Source organism: Vulpes vulpes, chromosome 7, assembly GCF_048418805.1.
Source record: "Vulpes vulpes isolate BD-2025 chromosome 7, VulVul3, whole genome shotgun sequence".
In the NCBI taxonomy this organism is placed as follows: Eukaryota; Metazoa; Chordata; class Mammalia; order Carnivora; family Canidae; genus Vulpes; species Vulpes vulpes.
The window spans coordinates 31425560-31442670 of record NC_132786.1 but is presented as its reverse complement, the minus strand read 5'-3'; the positions used below and the strand labels follow the sequence as shown (position 1 = coordinate 31442670).

The window sequence follows — 17111 nt, the reverse complement described above, 5'->3', positions numbered from 1 at the left end:
AGCCCATGGAGACAGGTGCCAAGATTACCTTCAAGATCTGGACATAAGGCAGGTTGTCGGGACCAATCTTACTCCCATTCACCTCGATGTGCTTGAGCCACTGGATATGCGGCTGTGGGTCACTGTACACCTTACACATGAACTCCACATTGCTGCCCAGGGCCACTGTCTTGTTGGCAGGCAGCCCCGCCTGCAGGATGGGCCGGTGAGGGGACCGCTCTGTGGAGGAAAAGAGAGGAGAGGCTTGTCAGGCCCTGTCATCACCTGCTCCAGGCTGGGATGCTGACAGAGGGCATACCAAAGACCACCAAAGAGAAGAGTGCTCCCCCCTCAGCTTTTCCAGTAGGCAGAGCATTTCCAGTCTCTGCTGGGCCCTGGCCCCTCGATCCTGAGCGGAGGGGAAAAGGTCCCAAGCTCTGAGGAACTTCCTTCGCAAGGCAATGCATCCATTTTCATGGGCACCAGAAGTCTCTCCTGCCTTAATGGAGACCCCTATAACCCCAGTCACACCCCCCAGACCTCCCTAACTAAAATCACAGAGTCATTGCCTTAGTCCGCTCTTCTGCAGAGTAGAAAGAACAGTGCTGGCTTTGCAGAGCCCATGAGAACTGCGGGGGTGTAATGTGCCCAGCAGGCTGCTGGCATCCAGAGAGCAGTAGCCACCAGGATGCTGTATGTGATGCCCTCTCCAGTCACCCCTTGCAGGAGACTGGCCACAGCACCTTTCATCTTTCATGAGTCCTAGTAGCATCCAATCCTCTTAACTAAATGCACAAAACAGACACGAGACCTGCTTCAGGTGACAGTCCCATTAAATGCCCCTGCCAGCCTGACTCGACCCCTAAGGAAACCTGGATCCTGTGGCTGTTTTCTTTGCTCTAAGTCCTGCTCTCTTTGCTCTAAGCTCCTTTAACCCTGTTGCGCTGCCTTCTCACCCACGACATCGAGCTGGTAGGTGTGGTTAATGCTGCCATATTCGTTCTCCACAATGCAGGTGTAGTTGCCCTTATCAGAAGGCACCACGGAGTCCATTATGATGCTCCAGGTGGCGTAACGGACCTGAGGGGAAACATGCCAGAGAGCTCCAATGAGGGTCTGAAGTTAAATGGAAGCCAGAGCCATGCAGAAGCATGGGTGCCCTGTGGCACTCACCCTCCAATCCCAGCCCAGAGCACATGGCCTGCATGGCATGGGAGCCAGGACTGGGCAGAGACCGCCACCCTGGTCCGTGTTCACTGTAAGAACGCATCAGGCAGATTGACAGATGGGGATAAAGCACTCTGGAGGTCTGCCTGCCACAGCCAGGGCCATCTGCGATCTGACCTATGTGACTCCTCCATTCTCCCAAATACACTGGGGCTTCCCCCTATTTGCGTGTTCACATCCTGAGTTGCAAAAGCTCCCTAGGAAGACTTCAGCTCTGTCTACCCCTGACCTCTTCTTTTAAAAACCATTTCCTCTGGCCCAACCCTGGGTCAGAATGGCTCTCACTGTCCCTCTGTGCACCTGTTGATGTACAGATCATGGCCAGCCTTTTTTTTTTTTTAAGATTTTATTTACTTATTTACTTATTTATTTATTTATTTATTTATTTTATTTTTTATTTTTTTTTAATTTTTTTTTAAGATTTTATTTATTGATTGATGAGAGACACGGAGAGAGAGAGAGAGGCACAGATATAGGCAGAGGGAGAAGCAGGCTCCATGTGCAGGGAGCTCGATGTGGGACTTGATCTGGAGACTCCAGGATCACAGCCTGCGCCAAAGGCAGACACTCAACCCCTGAGCCACCCAGGCCTGCTTTTTATGACAAGGTTCAACGATGCCTGCCATCCTATTAGACTGGAAGTTCTTTGTGGGAAAGAACACTGCTTTGTACCACTCATGGCAGTGCCTTGCATACAGCAAGTGTTTGATCAGTTAATTTATAATGTTTCCCTATTTTTCCTGATTTCTGCTTTTCTTTTCTTTTAAAAGATTTTATTCTTTTAAGCAAGCTCTACACCCAACCTGGGGCTTGAACTCAGAGCCCTGTGACCACAGAGTTGCACGCTCTACCAGCTGAGCCAGCCATGTGCCCTGATCTCTGCTTTCCTTATACCAGATTAATGGGAAAAGAGCAGCTAGGTGAGATGGGATAGCAGGATGATCAGAGTTTAAAGAAAGGATTAGGATGAAGAAGTTCTTGCTAGAAACACAGATGGGCAAAGGACGCAGACAATTCACATGGCCGGAAACAGAAGTTGCTTATTAACATATGAAAATTTGAAACCTGTTAGTAAGTAGAACAATGCACAAGAGAAGAGTGAGTTACTTCTGTCATCTATCAGAGTTGTTGGCTCAGGTATGGTGAGCTTGTCATCCTCATACTCGAGCCATGGGAAGATGAATTTTCTCTTTTTGGGAAAGGAACTGTTACCACAATAAAATTAAAAAAATAAAATCACACCCCAGCTCATTACATCATCCTCCATCAAAGCAAGTATCATAAAAAATATTACATCTTCCTGATGTACTTGGAACTCTACTGCCCAGTATGCTTTCTGGGAAGACGTGTTCAAGAAATGTTCATGTGGCCAGCCCAGTGGCTCAGCGGTTTAGCACTGCCTTCAGCCTAGGGCCTGATCCTGGAGACCCAGGCTCCCTGTGTAGAGCCTGCTTCTTCCTTTGCTGGTGTCTCTGCCTCTCTCTGTGTCTCTCATAAATAAATAAATAAAATCTTAAAAAAAAAAATGTTCATGTAATAAAAAAATAAATGAATGAGTAAAATTACCTACTTACCAGGAGAGAGAAAGGTAACGGGAACTATGTATTAAGGGCCTAAAAAAAGGGGCGCCTGGATGGCTCTGTTGATTAAGCGTCTGCCTTCAGCTCAGGTCATAATCCTGGGGTCCTGGGATGGAGCTGAGCGTGGGGCTCAGAGGGCAGTGTGCTCCTCTCTCTCCCTCTCCCCTCCCCCACCATGCATGTTCTCATTCGCTCTGCTCTCTCTCTCTCTGAAATAAAGGAAAAATCTTTAAAAAGGGGAAGGTGCTTTAAAAAATGCTTATGCTTGGTCTAGTAACTTCGCTTCAAGCCACCTGTCCTGGGAGAAGAACATTTAAAATCACCAGCAAAGATTTGTGTTCAAAGATATTCGCCACAGGGACGCCTGGGTGGCTTAGCGGTTGGGCGCCTGCCTTCAGCTCAGGTCATGATTCTGGGATCTGGGATCGAGTCCCACGTCGGGCTCCCTGTGAGGAGCCTGCTTCTCCCTCTGCCTGTGTGTCTCTGCCTCTCTCTCTCTCTCAGTCTGTGTCTCTCATGAATAAATAAATCTTTTTTTTTTTTTTTAAAGGTGTAGCAACATTATCTTTTATTGTTTTTTATGATAGTCATACAGAGAGAGAGAGAGGCAGAGACACAGGCAGAGGGAGAAGCAGGCTCCATGCACCGGGAGCCTGACATGGGATTCGATCCTGGGTCTCCAGGACCGCGCCCTGGGCCAAAGGCAGGCGCCCAACCGCTGCGCCACCCAGGGATCCCGAATAAATAAATCTTAAAAAAAAAAAAAGGTATTTGCCATAATAGTATTAGTAATAGTCAAAAACCAGAAAATGGCAAATATCACAAAACAGGTCATTAAACGAGACATTTTAATAATGAAATACTATATAGTCATGAAAAATTATCTCAAGCACATGGCAAAAGACTCATAATGTTAACAAGTGACAAATTATATACATTAATGTGATTACATAAGAACCACATACACAGAAAAAAAGACTCTTTTTCTTGAGAGAGAGCGTATGAACATGTGAGGTGGGAGGGCAGAGGGAGAAAGAGAGAATGTTAAGCAGGCTCCATGCCCAGTGCAGAGCCCAACGAGGGGCCTGATCTCACAACCTGAGCAGAAAGAGCTAGATGCTCAACTGACAGCTACCCGGGTGCTCCAAGACCGAAAAGACCTGAAAATTTTATTTGCAGTTTTTTTGTATTTGAAATTTTTCTAAAGCACACTGCGTTTTTTAATTTTATTTTTTTTTTAAAGATTTTATTTATTTAATCATGAGAGACACAAAGAGAAAGGCAGAGACACAGGCAGAGGGAGAAGCAGGCTCCTCGCAGGGACCCCAACATAGGACTCCATCCCAAGACCCCAGGATCACAACCTGAGCCGAAGGCAGATGCTCAACCCCTGAGCCAGCCAGGCATCTCTAAAGCGCATTGCTTTTATAGTTAGAAAGTATTACTTCAAACAATTAACAACATATAATAAGGAATTTCTAAGTAGCTTCTCCCCTTCCTCTTATACTCACTTTCACATACATATACACACACACATACCTTGTAGCCTCCAATCCTGTGGTCAGGTTTGAATTCTTTGCCATTTTTCAACCAGCGCAGCGTGGGGTTGGGAGTCCCACTGGAAGGGCATTTGAACTTCACGGTCTTGGCAGCCGGCACCGCATGTAATTTCTTTTCCATCTTTTCTGGGGATGTCCAGTACGGAGCCACGGCTGCCCAGGGAAAGCCAAGAGAGACAGGCAGGGAGCCAGTAAGGCTCAGGAGCAGGGGCCAGGCCAGGACCTGGAGGTGCCCCGCCTCCCTGCCCCACACCTGTGAACAATGCCTGCTCTACTCAGGGCACCCCAGCAATCCCACGGCTAAGCATCATGACCTCACGTGCCCTCTCCTCCCTGTCTCCAAACAATCATCTGAGCCTCCCCCTTCCCACTCCCATCCAACACCAGGCCCCAAGGGCAGTAAGGTAGGAAACAGTGTCTCACGCATACGGTTTGGTTTGGTGTTATCTGTCTCTTTCTCCTCTGAAGAGGAGTCATCATCATCATCGTCGTCCTCTGAGGAGGGGAGAGCATCTATGGGAAGGAGAAGGGGGCAATGAGATCCCTTCCGGGGCAGTGGGCTTCCTATTCCTAGATTGCCATCCACACCCACAGTCAGCCGTAAGCATAAGGCCAGTCCTGTTACAGATGAATGCAGATGCCCATCCCCATACTGGACCCCCGTCCCCTTCTGCCCTTAGTGACAGTCTCTCTGTGGGACTGAAATGGTTTATTTAAGAACTGCATACTCTGTGCCTGTCCCCTGCCTTCCCCATCCCAATGCAGTGCCCCTTTCGGTCCAGAAGCCTCGATATTGGCCAGTCCCATCAGGGACAGCAGGTCCTCTCAACTTTAATTCCACCTTGCATTCAGAGGTTCTCTCAAGTCATCGCCACCCAGATACGCTGGGTCTCAGGACTAGCAGCCAGGGTATCTGTGTATCCTTCTTCAGAAACCCAGACACAGATCTAGGCACAGTATGGCCAGAAACTATTTCTAAAGCCACAGGCTGAACAATTCATAGTGGGAATTTTTCACCATGCATCTGCTAAGGTTTGGGAGCTGCCCCTCACAACCAGAGTAGATAGGGAGCCCACAAGTGCCAACACTTCTCTGCAAGTATCCACCCCTTTTTAAAAGGCCTGACATACACATGTGGCCACCGAAACAGCGTTCATGCCAGATCTTTCTCCAGTCCTTCCTAGTACTTTTGGGAGTCTAGAGGGAAATAAAGGACGCAAGCCTGTCAACTGAGGGGCAGGTTCTAAATGATGCCTGAAGGAAAGGAGAGGGCCAGCCCTCACCTCACCCTAGGATGTAAAGAAAATTTCAGCTCTTCTTTCACCCTAGAGTTGTGCAGACGTCGTGTTCTAAAAGTGGCAGATTCCCAAAGTCACCCAGAGCTCTGGGGTTCCCTGGCTGTCCTTAATACAACTTTAGAAGCTGGAGGACAGATGTTTTCTATGAAGCCTGGGAGTATGGCGGTGCACTCGGATCCTTTCCCATCAGAAGAGGGACCTACCTCACCACCTATTCTGGGGCTCTAACCCCTAAGCAAAGTACCAAGTCCAAATGGCAAGGGAATGACAGAATGGAAGCTGGCTGAGTCCCAGGAAGCACCTGGAGATCTGGGCAAGCTATGGTGGAAAAATCAGTGTCTTACGGACCCAAGTATATCAGCAGTCCCTTCTGAGGCAGATCCTGGAAGCCTAGATCTCCGACCTGAGGCCTGCACCACCTGGCCACCCCTCCGAGAGCTAAGCCACGCGGCGGGCGAGGAGCGATGTTAGTGGGCAGCAGTTTCTGAAGCAGAGTGGGGGCAGATCGTGGAAGGGGAGGAGGTTCGCCTCCCCCCAAACCAGCAGAGAGGGTTGGAGGGGTGGATCCAGGGAGAGGGAGAGGGCAGGCTTTGCTACCAACCTGAGACATTGACGGAGAAGTAGGTGGTGTCACTGCCCGAGGGACTGCTGGTCACACAAGCGTAGAGGCCGGAGTCAGCAGGCACGGAATCCCGCACCTCCACCTCCTCCCCCGTGATGCGGGTACGGTTGCTCTCCACCAGCTGCACCCCGTCCCGCAGCCAGTTGATGCTCTGCACATCGTCCCGCAGCCGACAGCGAAGCTGCAGCAGGTCACCAGGGTGGACCAGGAAGGACTCCACTTCCACAGGGGCTCCCCAGGACTGGGCTGCAGCCACCCACAGGGGCCGGGAAGAGGAACCAAGGGATGGGACGGGAAGAGGGGGAAAGGAAACAGGGAGAGACACAAAGGGAATTATGCTAGCTGGCCGCACTGAGCTGCAATGCCCCAGGGGCTACAGAGCCAGGAGGCAGGGAGCTAGAATAGGTGTCAGTGGGAAACTGCTGGCTACCTGGAACCCTACTTCTTCCCTACTCCACTCCCCCAAAGGTCAAAAGAAGAAAGAGGCAAAGCCAGGAAGCAGCCACAGCAGCATTAAGCATTTCATTTCTCTCCATCCAAGGCGGGGCCGGGAGGAGAAGGCCAGCCCTCCCCAAGGGCTTTTTTTCTATCCAGATGGTTCCTCCCCCCACACTTGGTTCTTTGCCAAGAATGGCCACTTCCCAGAAAAACACCCCATTTCCTTTGGGCCAGGCCAGCCTCAGTGCTTTTGCTAGTAACAGCTGAGCAAACCCTAGTCCCTCAAAAATCCAGCAGCCCCTACCTAAGTCGAGAGAACGGGGGCTCTGGGGTCAAGTGATTCAGCCGGGAGGTGTCTGGTGCCTCGGTGAGTCAGATGTATAAGATGCATATGTGCGAGAGTCGGCCCAAGCAGAGGTCAGTTCAGGGGAACCTCTGGCTAACAGGTGTCAGGCCAGAGGATTTGGAGCTTTTGACCCTATTAGGAGCAGAGGCCTGCAGCTGCCACCAAGCTCACACTTGCTCTGGCTACAGTAGCCCTCGCACACAAAGCTCCTTTCTCCTCATCCCACTGCAGGGCTCCTCGCCTCAAGCTCCTGTTCCCCTCTCCCAATGTGCAATCACACACACATGCATTCCTCTTCACCTCTCTATCCCTGGTTTCGGGTGCTCCATGGCTCACAGGTCTGATGCCACCTGTTCACCCACCCATCCCCTTCCCGACCAGCAACCAGGCACTCGCACTAACAAAGAAGGCCTGGAGCCAGGCACACCCGGAGTCCACTGTCCCAGACTGTTACCTGCTTCCCTGCTCCTGAGTAACTGCAAGCACAGGGGAATGGAGTTTCTATTTCCATTCGGGACATTCCCATGTGTGCCTCCCAGCATCCTCTGCCAACTGTCGTCTGTGTCCCGCCCACCGCCCCCCCCCCCTGCCCCGCAAAGGTATGCTTGTTTCAGCTCACATCTCCACTGCCCTGGGAGCCTCAGGGAGACATGCTCTCTGATGTCTCCACCTCCCCACCTGCCACCCTTCAGGTATTGTGTCCTGCTTGCTCTTAGCTACCCTCCACTTCTCTGCCTGGCTCGGGATTCGGCCTCAAAGCCTCTTCCCACTCCCAGGCTAGGTCAGATGCCCTCCCATGGCACCTGCCACACTGAAGGAAAGTCCCTTTTCTTGACTGAGTTCCAAGAGTGGGGACGGGTCATTTTTGCCCTTAAATCCTCAGCACCCCGTATGGTGCTTGGCACACAAGAGTTACCCAATAAACACCTACTGAATAAGGCAAAAAGGACATATGCACTGTTTCCTCATGGTCTTTTCTTTTTAAACGTTCTTTTCTCCTTTTCCACTCTCATTGGAACCAACTCTGCAAATGATGCAGGTTGCTGCTGGAAACCTTACGAAGGAAGGAATGAGGCCTTGGGCACCAGGACAAACAGCTGTTTGCCTCAGAGGGGCCAAAGGCTGTAGGCTCCGACCCTTTTCACCTCCAGGGCTGTCTTACATACCGGGTCAACATGAGTCATCCAAAGTGGGAGTGCTGCTTCAAAAGGGTCTGGAAGCCACTACGCTAACAGTCATTTATATTTTTGTGAATTGGGTCAAGAGGAACACCACAAAGGTGAGCAGACCACATAAGTGATTAAAAATAAGCTTTTGTGGGTCTTAAAAAAATGGTTATTCTTTCCACTTTTAATGGTTTGTGGTTTTGCTAAAAGAAGGGAGAAGAAAAGCAGTTCAGATTTGACCCTTAAGAAAAAGGGACACTCCTACTGATCAAATAAATCTCCATTCCCTCCAATGACCTCACTGGTTAAATATTTTGCAGTTCCTGATCTGTATGAGCCATTGGTCAAACAGTAAACTCGGTAAATTCAAATTCTTAGCCTCTGGCATCACAGCCTATTTTGACAGGTCCCGGGGACAAAGAGGTAGTGAGGAGAACACAGGCATTTTCCCAAGAGAAAGTAGCCAAGGGACACTGGCCCCGTGGAGCCTAGCTCTGGCTGATGCTGGTGTGGATCCCTAATATCCCGCTCCCCCACCTTGCAGGAGGATGTGCAAACACAACTCTTCTGCAGGATGTATAAAAGCCTGAAGGAAGGCTTTCCCCTTTCTGAGGAAAGTATTGCTTTCCCCTGCCACTGGAGTTCAAATTCACTTTGATGCTCCAAGCCTTGGGGCGCACCTGCTCCTGAGCCAGACCCTGCACCACCACCACCACCACCACCACCACCACCACCACCCCACCACCCCCGCCGTGTGTAGGATAAAATCTGCTTGACATTCAAGGTTCCTTGAAATCTTCCCCATGGAGACACATAGCCTTCTTCTCTCTACCTTTCCCTTCAAGGCTGGCTGTTCTCCAGACCAAGTGCATTCTTTTCTCATAACAAAACTTCACTTCTGCTCAAGATTGTCAGAGTTGTGATGCTCTGTTCTCCCCCACATCCCGCGCTGGTGACAATGCCCAAAGTGCACCATCAAAGCTGGCCAAGAAGCTTGATGTCAATGTCGGCTCCAGTGTTCCTACCCTAACTACCTGTTAACAGTTACTGTATGAACCACACAAACTCACACTCAATTACATGCCATCTTGTATTGTTTCTTTTAAAAACATCTTTATTGAGATATATTCACACACCATTAAATTCACCCACTTAGAGTGTATCAGTGTTTTGTTTTTTTAGTATATTCACAGACTTATGCAATCATCACCACAATCTAACTTTACAACATTTTTTATCACCCTCACAAGAAACCCCATACCCAGAGGCAGTGACATGCCATCCCTTTCCCTTCCCCGTGTCTGGACAGCCACTGCTGCTCTGTCCATACATTTGTTGATACTGGATTATTTCATCAGTGGAATCATATGCTACACAATTTTGCATGCACCTTCTTTCATTTAACATAATGCTTGAGGTTTTTCCATGCTGTGGTATGGCTCAGTACTTCATTTCTTTTATTTTTACTTTTTAAAAAAGATTTTATTTATTTATCCATGACAGAGAGTGAGAGGCAGAGACATAGGGAGAGGGAGAAGCTGGATGCGGGACTCAATCTCAGGACCCCAGGATCACACCCTAAGCCAAAGGCATATGTTCAACCACTGAGCCACCCAGGTGTCCCTACTTCATTCCTTTTAATGGACAAATAATATTCCATTGTATGGATATACCATATTTTATGTACCCATTCATTGGTTGATGGACACCTGGGTATCCCAAGTGCCCATGTCTTCCTCTTCTAAGAAACAGCAAGCGTCTCAGAGCAGAACTGCCTGTTTCAATTTTTTCCACAGTGCCTAACCATGTCAGGAACAGAAAACACCCAATATGTCTTGAACTGAATTTAGCATCTGGGAAAGGCTAATTTTTAGAGAAACCAAAAATCAACCCACAGCCCTTGGGTTATGGTAGACTTTTTTTTTTTCATGGCTAATAGTGCTCTTGGATGTATGTCAATGTCTCTACTTACAAAGCAGGGACAATGCCACTTTCTTCTAGGAGGTGATGGGAAGGTAAGCAAGCACTTGCTGGTTTCCTGGGCCCTGCCTGTCTGCATCGCTGTCCTGAAAAGCAGTCCTGGCCCGGAGGGAGTACAACGTATGGAGGCTGATGCCAAGTCCGTCACTGCTCACAGGCAGCCTATAATAATTCAGTCACTACCCTCCATTCTCCTTTGGTCTTTCTAGTGTTCCCCATTTATGTCCCCCCTGGGAAAGGCCCTTGTATCTGTGGCTCCAGGTCCTCTGAGTGGGCCTCTCTCTGGTCAAGACCAATGGGCCAGGGCTATACCTGTTGTTAGGCATCAGGCGGACACCTTCCTTGAGCTGACCATAAAGGATGAAAAAAAGCCAGTTTATTGTGTGGCCTTTGAAACCACAGTTCTTCTAATCTTAGAGAACCTGATTAATTGGAATGGAGATGCTGTAGGAAAAGGAGACTGAGGACATTTGGTATCTGGATTCTGTGATGACCCTACCCCAGGCTGAAAGCATTTGGCCGTTGAGTTAGATTACAACATTGGCTCTTACAAGCTTGAGGCGCAATGTGTTCAAGGTGTGTTGTGTTCTGATGCCCACAGCACAGGGTTGCTGTTCTCATCACTGGAAGCAGGAAGGTTAAGGTTAGGAAGGATTAGGGCTTGACTTGAAGATCCCTAGAGATGAAGGCCGCCAACACCTTGGACAACTCTCCAGAAAACAGAGGTGAACCAAGGTTCCTGCTTGGGTACGTGAATCTGAGACTGAGGAGGCCTCTGGTCCCGAGGCAGGTTCCTGGGACAGGGCAGGTGGCTGGTAAAGGCTGTGTAGTAGGCTGGATCCAGGGACCCCTATTAGTGAGAGTGAAAAGGATCCACACATCAATCACCAATCCTCTCTTGTTTCTCTAACAGAGCCTCTCTATCCCCCAGGGAAAGCCAGCAGCAGATCAAGCACCCACACTTTTTAGTCATCCTCAGGGAAGCAGCTAGAAGGGGGGGGGGACGTGTTTCCCAGGCTGCTCTCAAGTCCAGGAACATGATCAATATGAATGGAGTCTCTCTTCCCTTCCTATACACCTCCAATACCAGCGCTTTGTAATCCCCAACAAGCCGATCAGAAGTAGCACTTGGCTTATGGCAGGACTGGCCAGAAATCTCCCACTGTCCTCTACCAGGATCAGATCCAAATGCTGGATTCTGTACCTCTGAGGCTCCTGCCAGCCATGGGACATGGTGCAGGGCAGGGAAATGGAGCCTGTGGGCAGGCCCAAATCCACATGAGCCTTGTCATTCTTATGAGAAATGAGACCCTTGTTCCCAAAAATCCAAGGAGAAGATAAGAAGCTTTCTTCAAAATAGCTACCATTGGGTACTTCTGTGTGTCCTGGTCCATGCAAGGAGAAGAAATGGATTAAACGAAGGAGCAGGAGACCTGTGCCATGCTCTAACCTGGGTCATGGGGTTTATATAACACCTTGACCTATATGAAGCACTTTGTAGTGTAACACAAGACAAATGGAGAACAGGACAACCCAGTACAATCCAACACACAAGCTCTGAACTTACAGAACTTTAATATAGCAGTGTTGAGTTGACAGCAAAAGTTGGACGTAATGGTAGCAAAAGAGGAAGAAGCAATTAGGAATTTAGATGGGGAGTGATAACTTTGGGAGGAGCAGAAAAGGATGGGTTGCTTACAAGCAGGGTTGTACCTGGGGTGAGGAAGTGTGGGAAGGGAGGCTAGAGGATGTCCTCCTTGGGACGGGAGGTTCATGGTAGAAGACAGCAAAAACTACTGATTTCAGCCTGTGAGGTTCAGGAATAAATAGAATAGAACCACTCAAGAAGTTCCAGGGGGTACAATTTCTCTGCAGGCTATGCAAGCAGACCTTTCATCCCACATGGACAAATACACTTAAAATTTATTTTGAAATGCCACTTCTCTAGCCCTGGTCCCGTAGCAGCCAACTTGGTTTGGAAGTTACCATCCCCAAACCCCACAAACTTAACCCAAACCCAGAGAAGAGTCCCAATATATGTGCACAGCACATTCCAATTTACTACATGCTTTCCCCCAGAGTATTTGGGATCCTATACAAAGCTGAAGATGGCAGTTCTAATACTGGCCAATATTTACAGCATGGTTCCCATATCCCATATACTGTGAAAGCTTCTAACAGACTATCATTCAGTCCCTTAGGAGGTAGATATTAACTGTTATTATCTCTACCCTATGGATGTGGAAGCTTCCTATGTGCCAAGCCAAGGTCTCATTTAATCCACACCACAATCCTGTGAAGTTTGTACTATTATTATCCTCATTTTACAAAGGGGACTCTGATGCACAAAGAAGTCCAGTATTTGTCCAAGACGGCCCACCGGGTCAGTAACGGGCCAAGTTGGGATTCCAATGCAGGTGGCCTGGCTCTCCAGAGTCCACACACATCCAGAGCCCAGGTTTACTTTGAAACATAGCTTCTACCTTCACTTTGCCTTTGTAATCCTTGACTTCCAAAAAGTGACTGATACCCTTTCCGTTAGGCCCCCCGATCCTGGGCAAAAGCACCCATGTCTCCCACCTCCATGCATGAGATTGGAAGTTGGATGCTTTGACCTTATCCTCTCTTCTCATTCCCTCAACCTTGCAACCTCTACCTTATACTCTAGGGCTTTTTAATTTATAAATGTACTTGCCCATCCTTGCTCACCTACCCTTGAAAGCTGAGCAGGTATGACTGTGGCAGGTGAGGAAATGGGTGGGGTGGGAGGGGTGTGGGGGGGGTGCAGGGCGACACTATGATAGTGGTAGACTCTGGGACTAAGAATAATGCCCTATTTTAGTATTGGCATTTGAGACTTCCAAAAGCATGTTTATTCACGTTCATTGCCACTGAAATACAAATAAATGAAGATTGAGGAATTTCTCTCAAAGTCACAAAACAGGAGTCAGCATTAGGTTTAGATGCTGGGTCTGCCAGGGCCTGGGCCCCTCCACAGGGTCTCACTTTTCACTCAGCACTCAGGAGAGTGACAGGTGACCCACTTGAAGCACTTCATGTGGCTTTGGCCACAGGTAGACAGCACAACCCTTCCTTCCCTGTGTCCCTGACTCTAGTCTGGATCAGACACCTGATACCTTCTCTCAGTCCCAAGACCCTCACCTCTGAATACATAGTTCACAGCTGAGCTGATGACCTCCAACGACCCCTGCCTGACTGGCTTAGAAGATTAAGAACATCAGGCAAAGGGGCTCGCCCTTCCCTTGGGAGGGCTCTGTGGATCACAAATCTGAATGTCCCAGCCCTCAAGCCCTGACCTCTCTGCACTGGCACTCTGCATTCCATGCCCTCACCCTCCTGAGGACCTCGGTTTATTTCCTCCTCTGCCTCCAGAATCTGGAGCCCCTCAACCACACCGCCCAACCTCAGCTGTCCAGTCTCCTGGCCTCTTAGGCCAAGCCAACACCTACACTGCTCCTCTTACTTTGCTTTCTCCTAAAATGCCTCCTTCCTCTGCTCTCTCCATCACTTCCAGACATGAAAACTCACTCTTGTGAGACATGTCCAATCCTATTCTTAACGTGCCTCCCCAAGACATACAGATTTTCATGACTTTATTTGCACTAATTCATGTCACTTGGCTGTGGGTACGTCCATAAATATGCATCTTCTCTACCCTCTGTGGTCAGGAGTGCTGTCAGCTACATCCTCCCCTCCAAAGGATAACGGGCCCCCAACAAAGCCCGGACCTGTGGTCTCGGGTCACGATTTCTGTCATCCCTACGAAATCCTTTTGATTTTGGATTTCTGGGTTAAGAAAATGAGGGGAGAACGGCCATTCTCTTCAGTACCATGGGGGGATTGGTGGTCCGGGAATGTTTACAGTCTTGGCACAAACTCCCCAGAGATAAATGAGAGGGCAATTGTGGGTGGGGGAGGAACTCAGGGTGGCTTTGAAGGCAACTTAAAAGGAGCACAGAACAGCACGGCAGGGCTCCGGGAGCCTTCTGCAGAGGTTTTTTATTACGTTATTTTGGCTTTGAAATGGAACTGAAAACTTACTTTAGCCTGGCAGCGCCCGGGCCTGAGTGGGGATCTCACCAAAATCCCAGGGAACCACTCTCCTCCCACAAGGGTTGGGGTGAAGAGGGAGCCCTAAAAATGTGGGACTCCCTGAACTCACAGCATTCTCAACATCCAGGGAGAGCTACGGAGATGGGGAGCACAGGCATGTGTGAGAAGGGATACAGAACACTGAATCAATTAGCAGGGTCCGACACCCCAATCCAGCAGCATTCACACCAGTCCCCCGACTCAGGGGATTTGGAGTGTAGGGCTGTGGGTGTTTTTTTTTTTTTTTTTAATAGAAGAAGGGAAAGAAGTAAGAGGGAACATTTTGCATGCAAATGGGCCACTGCCAGAAGAACCCATTAAAATGTAAAAACTCCACATTCAGTCTGACAAAACGGTGCAAACTGCTGTGTTTGCTGGAGGGGCAGCAATACAGCTCCCCACAAAGGGGCCGGGGAACAATGGCGGGCTGAATGGCCTCTGTCAGCAGGTCCCCGCGCGCGTTGCCATGGGGACCCCACCGGGGCTTACTAAAGGTATTTCCTGAGGAGAAAGGCAGGCACACAGGCCCAGGCAGCCCGGCTAATCCTGACAGGAAGCCATCGCCATTCAGCAGCCCAGGGGCTGGGGGCCGGAGTTTTGTTTTGTTTTTATTAAAAAAAGATTTCAGGCTTTTGTGTGTCTTACCTCGTCACTGTAATTTAGTGCTGAGCCGCCTGCACCGGCTAAAGCCTGGGCCAGGAACCTGCGACTGCCCCGAGACCACCCCCCCAAAACCCAGCTCCTCAGTAGCTGGGCTGGGGGAGGCCCAGGCACACAGAGCCCCACTTAGGAGACCCAAGTTAAAAGCGCTCTGGGCCCAGTGAGGTCGATGCAAACTTTCTTTTTTCTTTTTTTAAAGATTTTATGTATTCATTCATGAGACACAGAGAAAGACAGAGACACAGGCAGAGGGAGAAGCAGGCTCCCTGGAGGGAGCCCAATGTGAGACTGGAGCCCAGGCCCCAGGATCACGACCTGAGCTGAAGGCAGACACTCAACCACTGATCCAGCCAGGCCTCCCAATGAAAACTGTCAAATAGATGTTGCGAGGCTAACAGTGTCACGAAGGAGTCCAGGGTTGGAGCTCGTGTGCAGGGTTCTATCTGATGCCTCCTTGTACCTGCGTTTTTTTCCCTCCTGGGGAAGGTGCCCCCCCCCCCAGCACCAGCCTCCCCCCTCATCCCTCCTACCCCCCTCCTCGAGTGCTTCACTGTTGAGGAAAAGGACTGTAATTAAGTGATTAACAAAGGAATGAGCCCAAGAGTTGTTTTAAAAGAAATTTCCCTTCTTCCTCTCTCCCAGCTAAAGCTCTCAGGCCCAGTGTTTACTGACACGCTACGGATGGAGCCGAGGAGAAATCTCTTCCTAGACCCATTTCCCCAAGCGATTCTCAGTACGCTCTGCTTCTCTCCCGCCTACCTCACCAGGAAGAGCAAGCTGCTCTGGGAAGAGGAAAATTCACTTAAGTCACGCAGGAAGCAGAGAGCCCACTCACCCAAGAGCAAAGGGAGATGCACTGCATCCATGGGGAAAGGCGGCCTAAGCTTGCAGTTCCTAGAAGTTTGTGTCACCGTTTCACATTTGGCACCAGAGGAATCCAGCCTTGGCAGATTCAGGGAAGAAAGCCAACAACACAGCTGGCGGTGGAGACAGAAACTTCTGTATGACAACTGCCCCCCTAGGACACAGTTTAGGGTAAATTAACATTTCCTGAGCAAACTTGTATGTGGAAGGAGCCATCCCCCATGAAGATGGTCAGATGACGGAGGCTCTGTTTATTCGTTAAACAGATTCGAACCCCGGTCCATGTGTTTGCAAAAGCTCAAGCTCTTGCAACCTGACCTCCCAAAAGAGATTCTGAACCTTGCATTTTGACAGAATCATAGAGGAAAATGGATCATTTCGGAGGTATTAGTACTATACCCAGTAAGTCCCCCTGGACACCTGGGAAGCTTCTAAAGCCATGTTAGATGGGTCCTATTTCAGGAAAAGGAGCTATAGACTCTGCTCAATGATGGAACACCCCTCCCCCCCAAAGAACCCCAAACCCAGTAAGGGCTACTCGTGTGGCCTGTAAGCTCAGGGGATCTGGACACTCAGGCAGAAGTCTTCTCCTGCCTTTATTAAAAATCACATTCTGAATTCAAAGCAAAGGTACAACCGGCCACCAACTATTACAACACAGAACACCTTCCACTGAACTTGCTGGTGTGTGTTTGTGGGTGTGTGTGTGTGTGTGTGTGTGTGCGCGCGCGCGCGCGCACACACACAAGCACAGAGTCCCGCTGCTGGAAGGGGAGCTCAGACCCTCCCACCACTGGCCCGGAGCCCAGGCCTCCCAGCCATGTGTCTGCAGCTGCGACCTGTCATGCACTTCCTGGTCTGGGCTCTGTAATGGAAAGATCATTAAGGGTGGGGGAGGAGGCGAATGGGATGAATCAACAGGGAAGAGGTAACCCTGCAGCTCCCACTCTACTAGGCTCCAACCTTAAAGTCAGGTCAGGTTCCTTAAAGAAAAGAATGTACTGCCCTCCCCCCACCCCACCCCCTACTAGGCTCCCTCAGAGGGCTTCCCCTCCCCCACGCTCAGCACAGCTTGTTTGGGGAAGGAAGCAACAGCAGCTGGGCAGGAAAAAGTTGCAGCTCCCTAAACTTGCTGAGGAATTGATGGAGGACTCAGCTGTTCCAGAATTTGCCTTTTCACCCCCTAAAACCTCAGTGGATGCTTGAGAGCATGCTTCACCAAAGCTCTCAAGCACCCCAGAGTATCTGCCATCTTCCCTCCCTGTCTGACCAGATCATG

General features: G+C 49.6%; 1 protein-coding gene across 13 annotated transcripts in view; it reads right to left on the bottom strand.

The window, feature by feature from the left end:
- FGFR1 (fibroblast growth factor receptor 1) overlaps positions 1-17111 on the bottom strand; it is a 49565-nt gene that overhangs the window by 10562 nt on the left and 21892 nt on the right. For 4 of the 13 annotated variants that reach the window (XM_072763504.1, XM_072763499.1, XM_072763497.1 and 1 more), the window contains exons 3-7: positions 6245-6511; positions 4769-4858; positions 4326-4498; positions 936-1059; positions 29-219 (exon numbers count right to left, since the gene is read on the bottom strand). In XM_072763504.1, the coding sequence (XP_072619605.1) occupies positions 29-219; positions 936-1059; positions 4326-4498; positions 4769-4858; positions 6245-6511 (845 nt within the window). The remainder of the gene's footprint in view (positions 1-28; positions 220-935; positions 1060-4325; positions 4499-4768; positions 4859-6244; positions 6512-17111) is intronic. The other 9 variants (XM_072763498.1, XM_072763502.1, XM_072763500.1 and 6 more) reach the window with 3 other exon arrangements.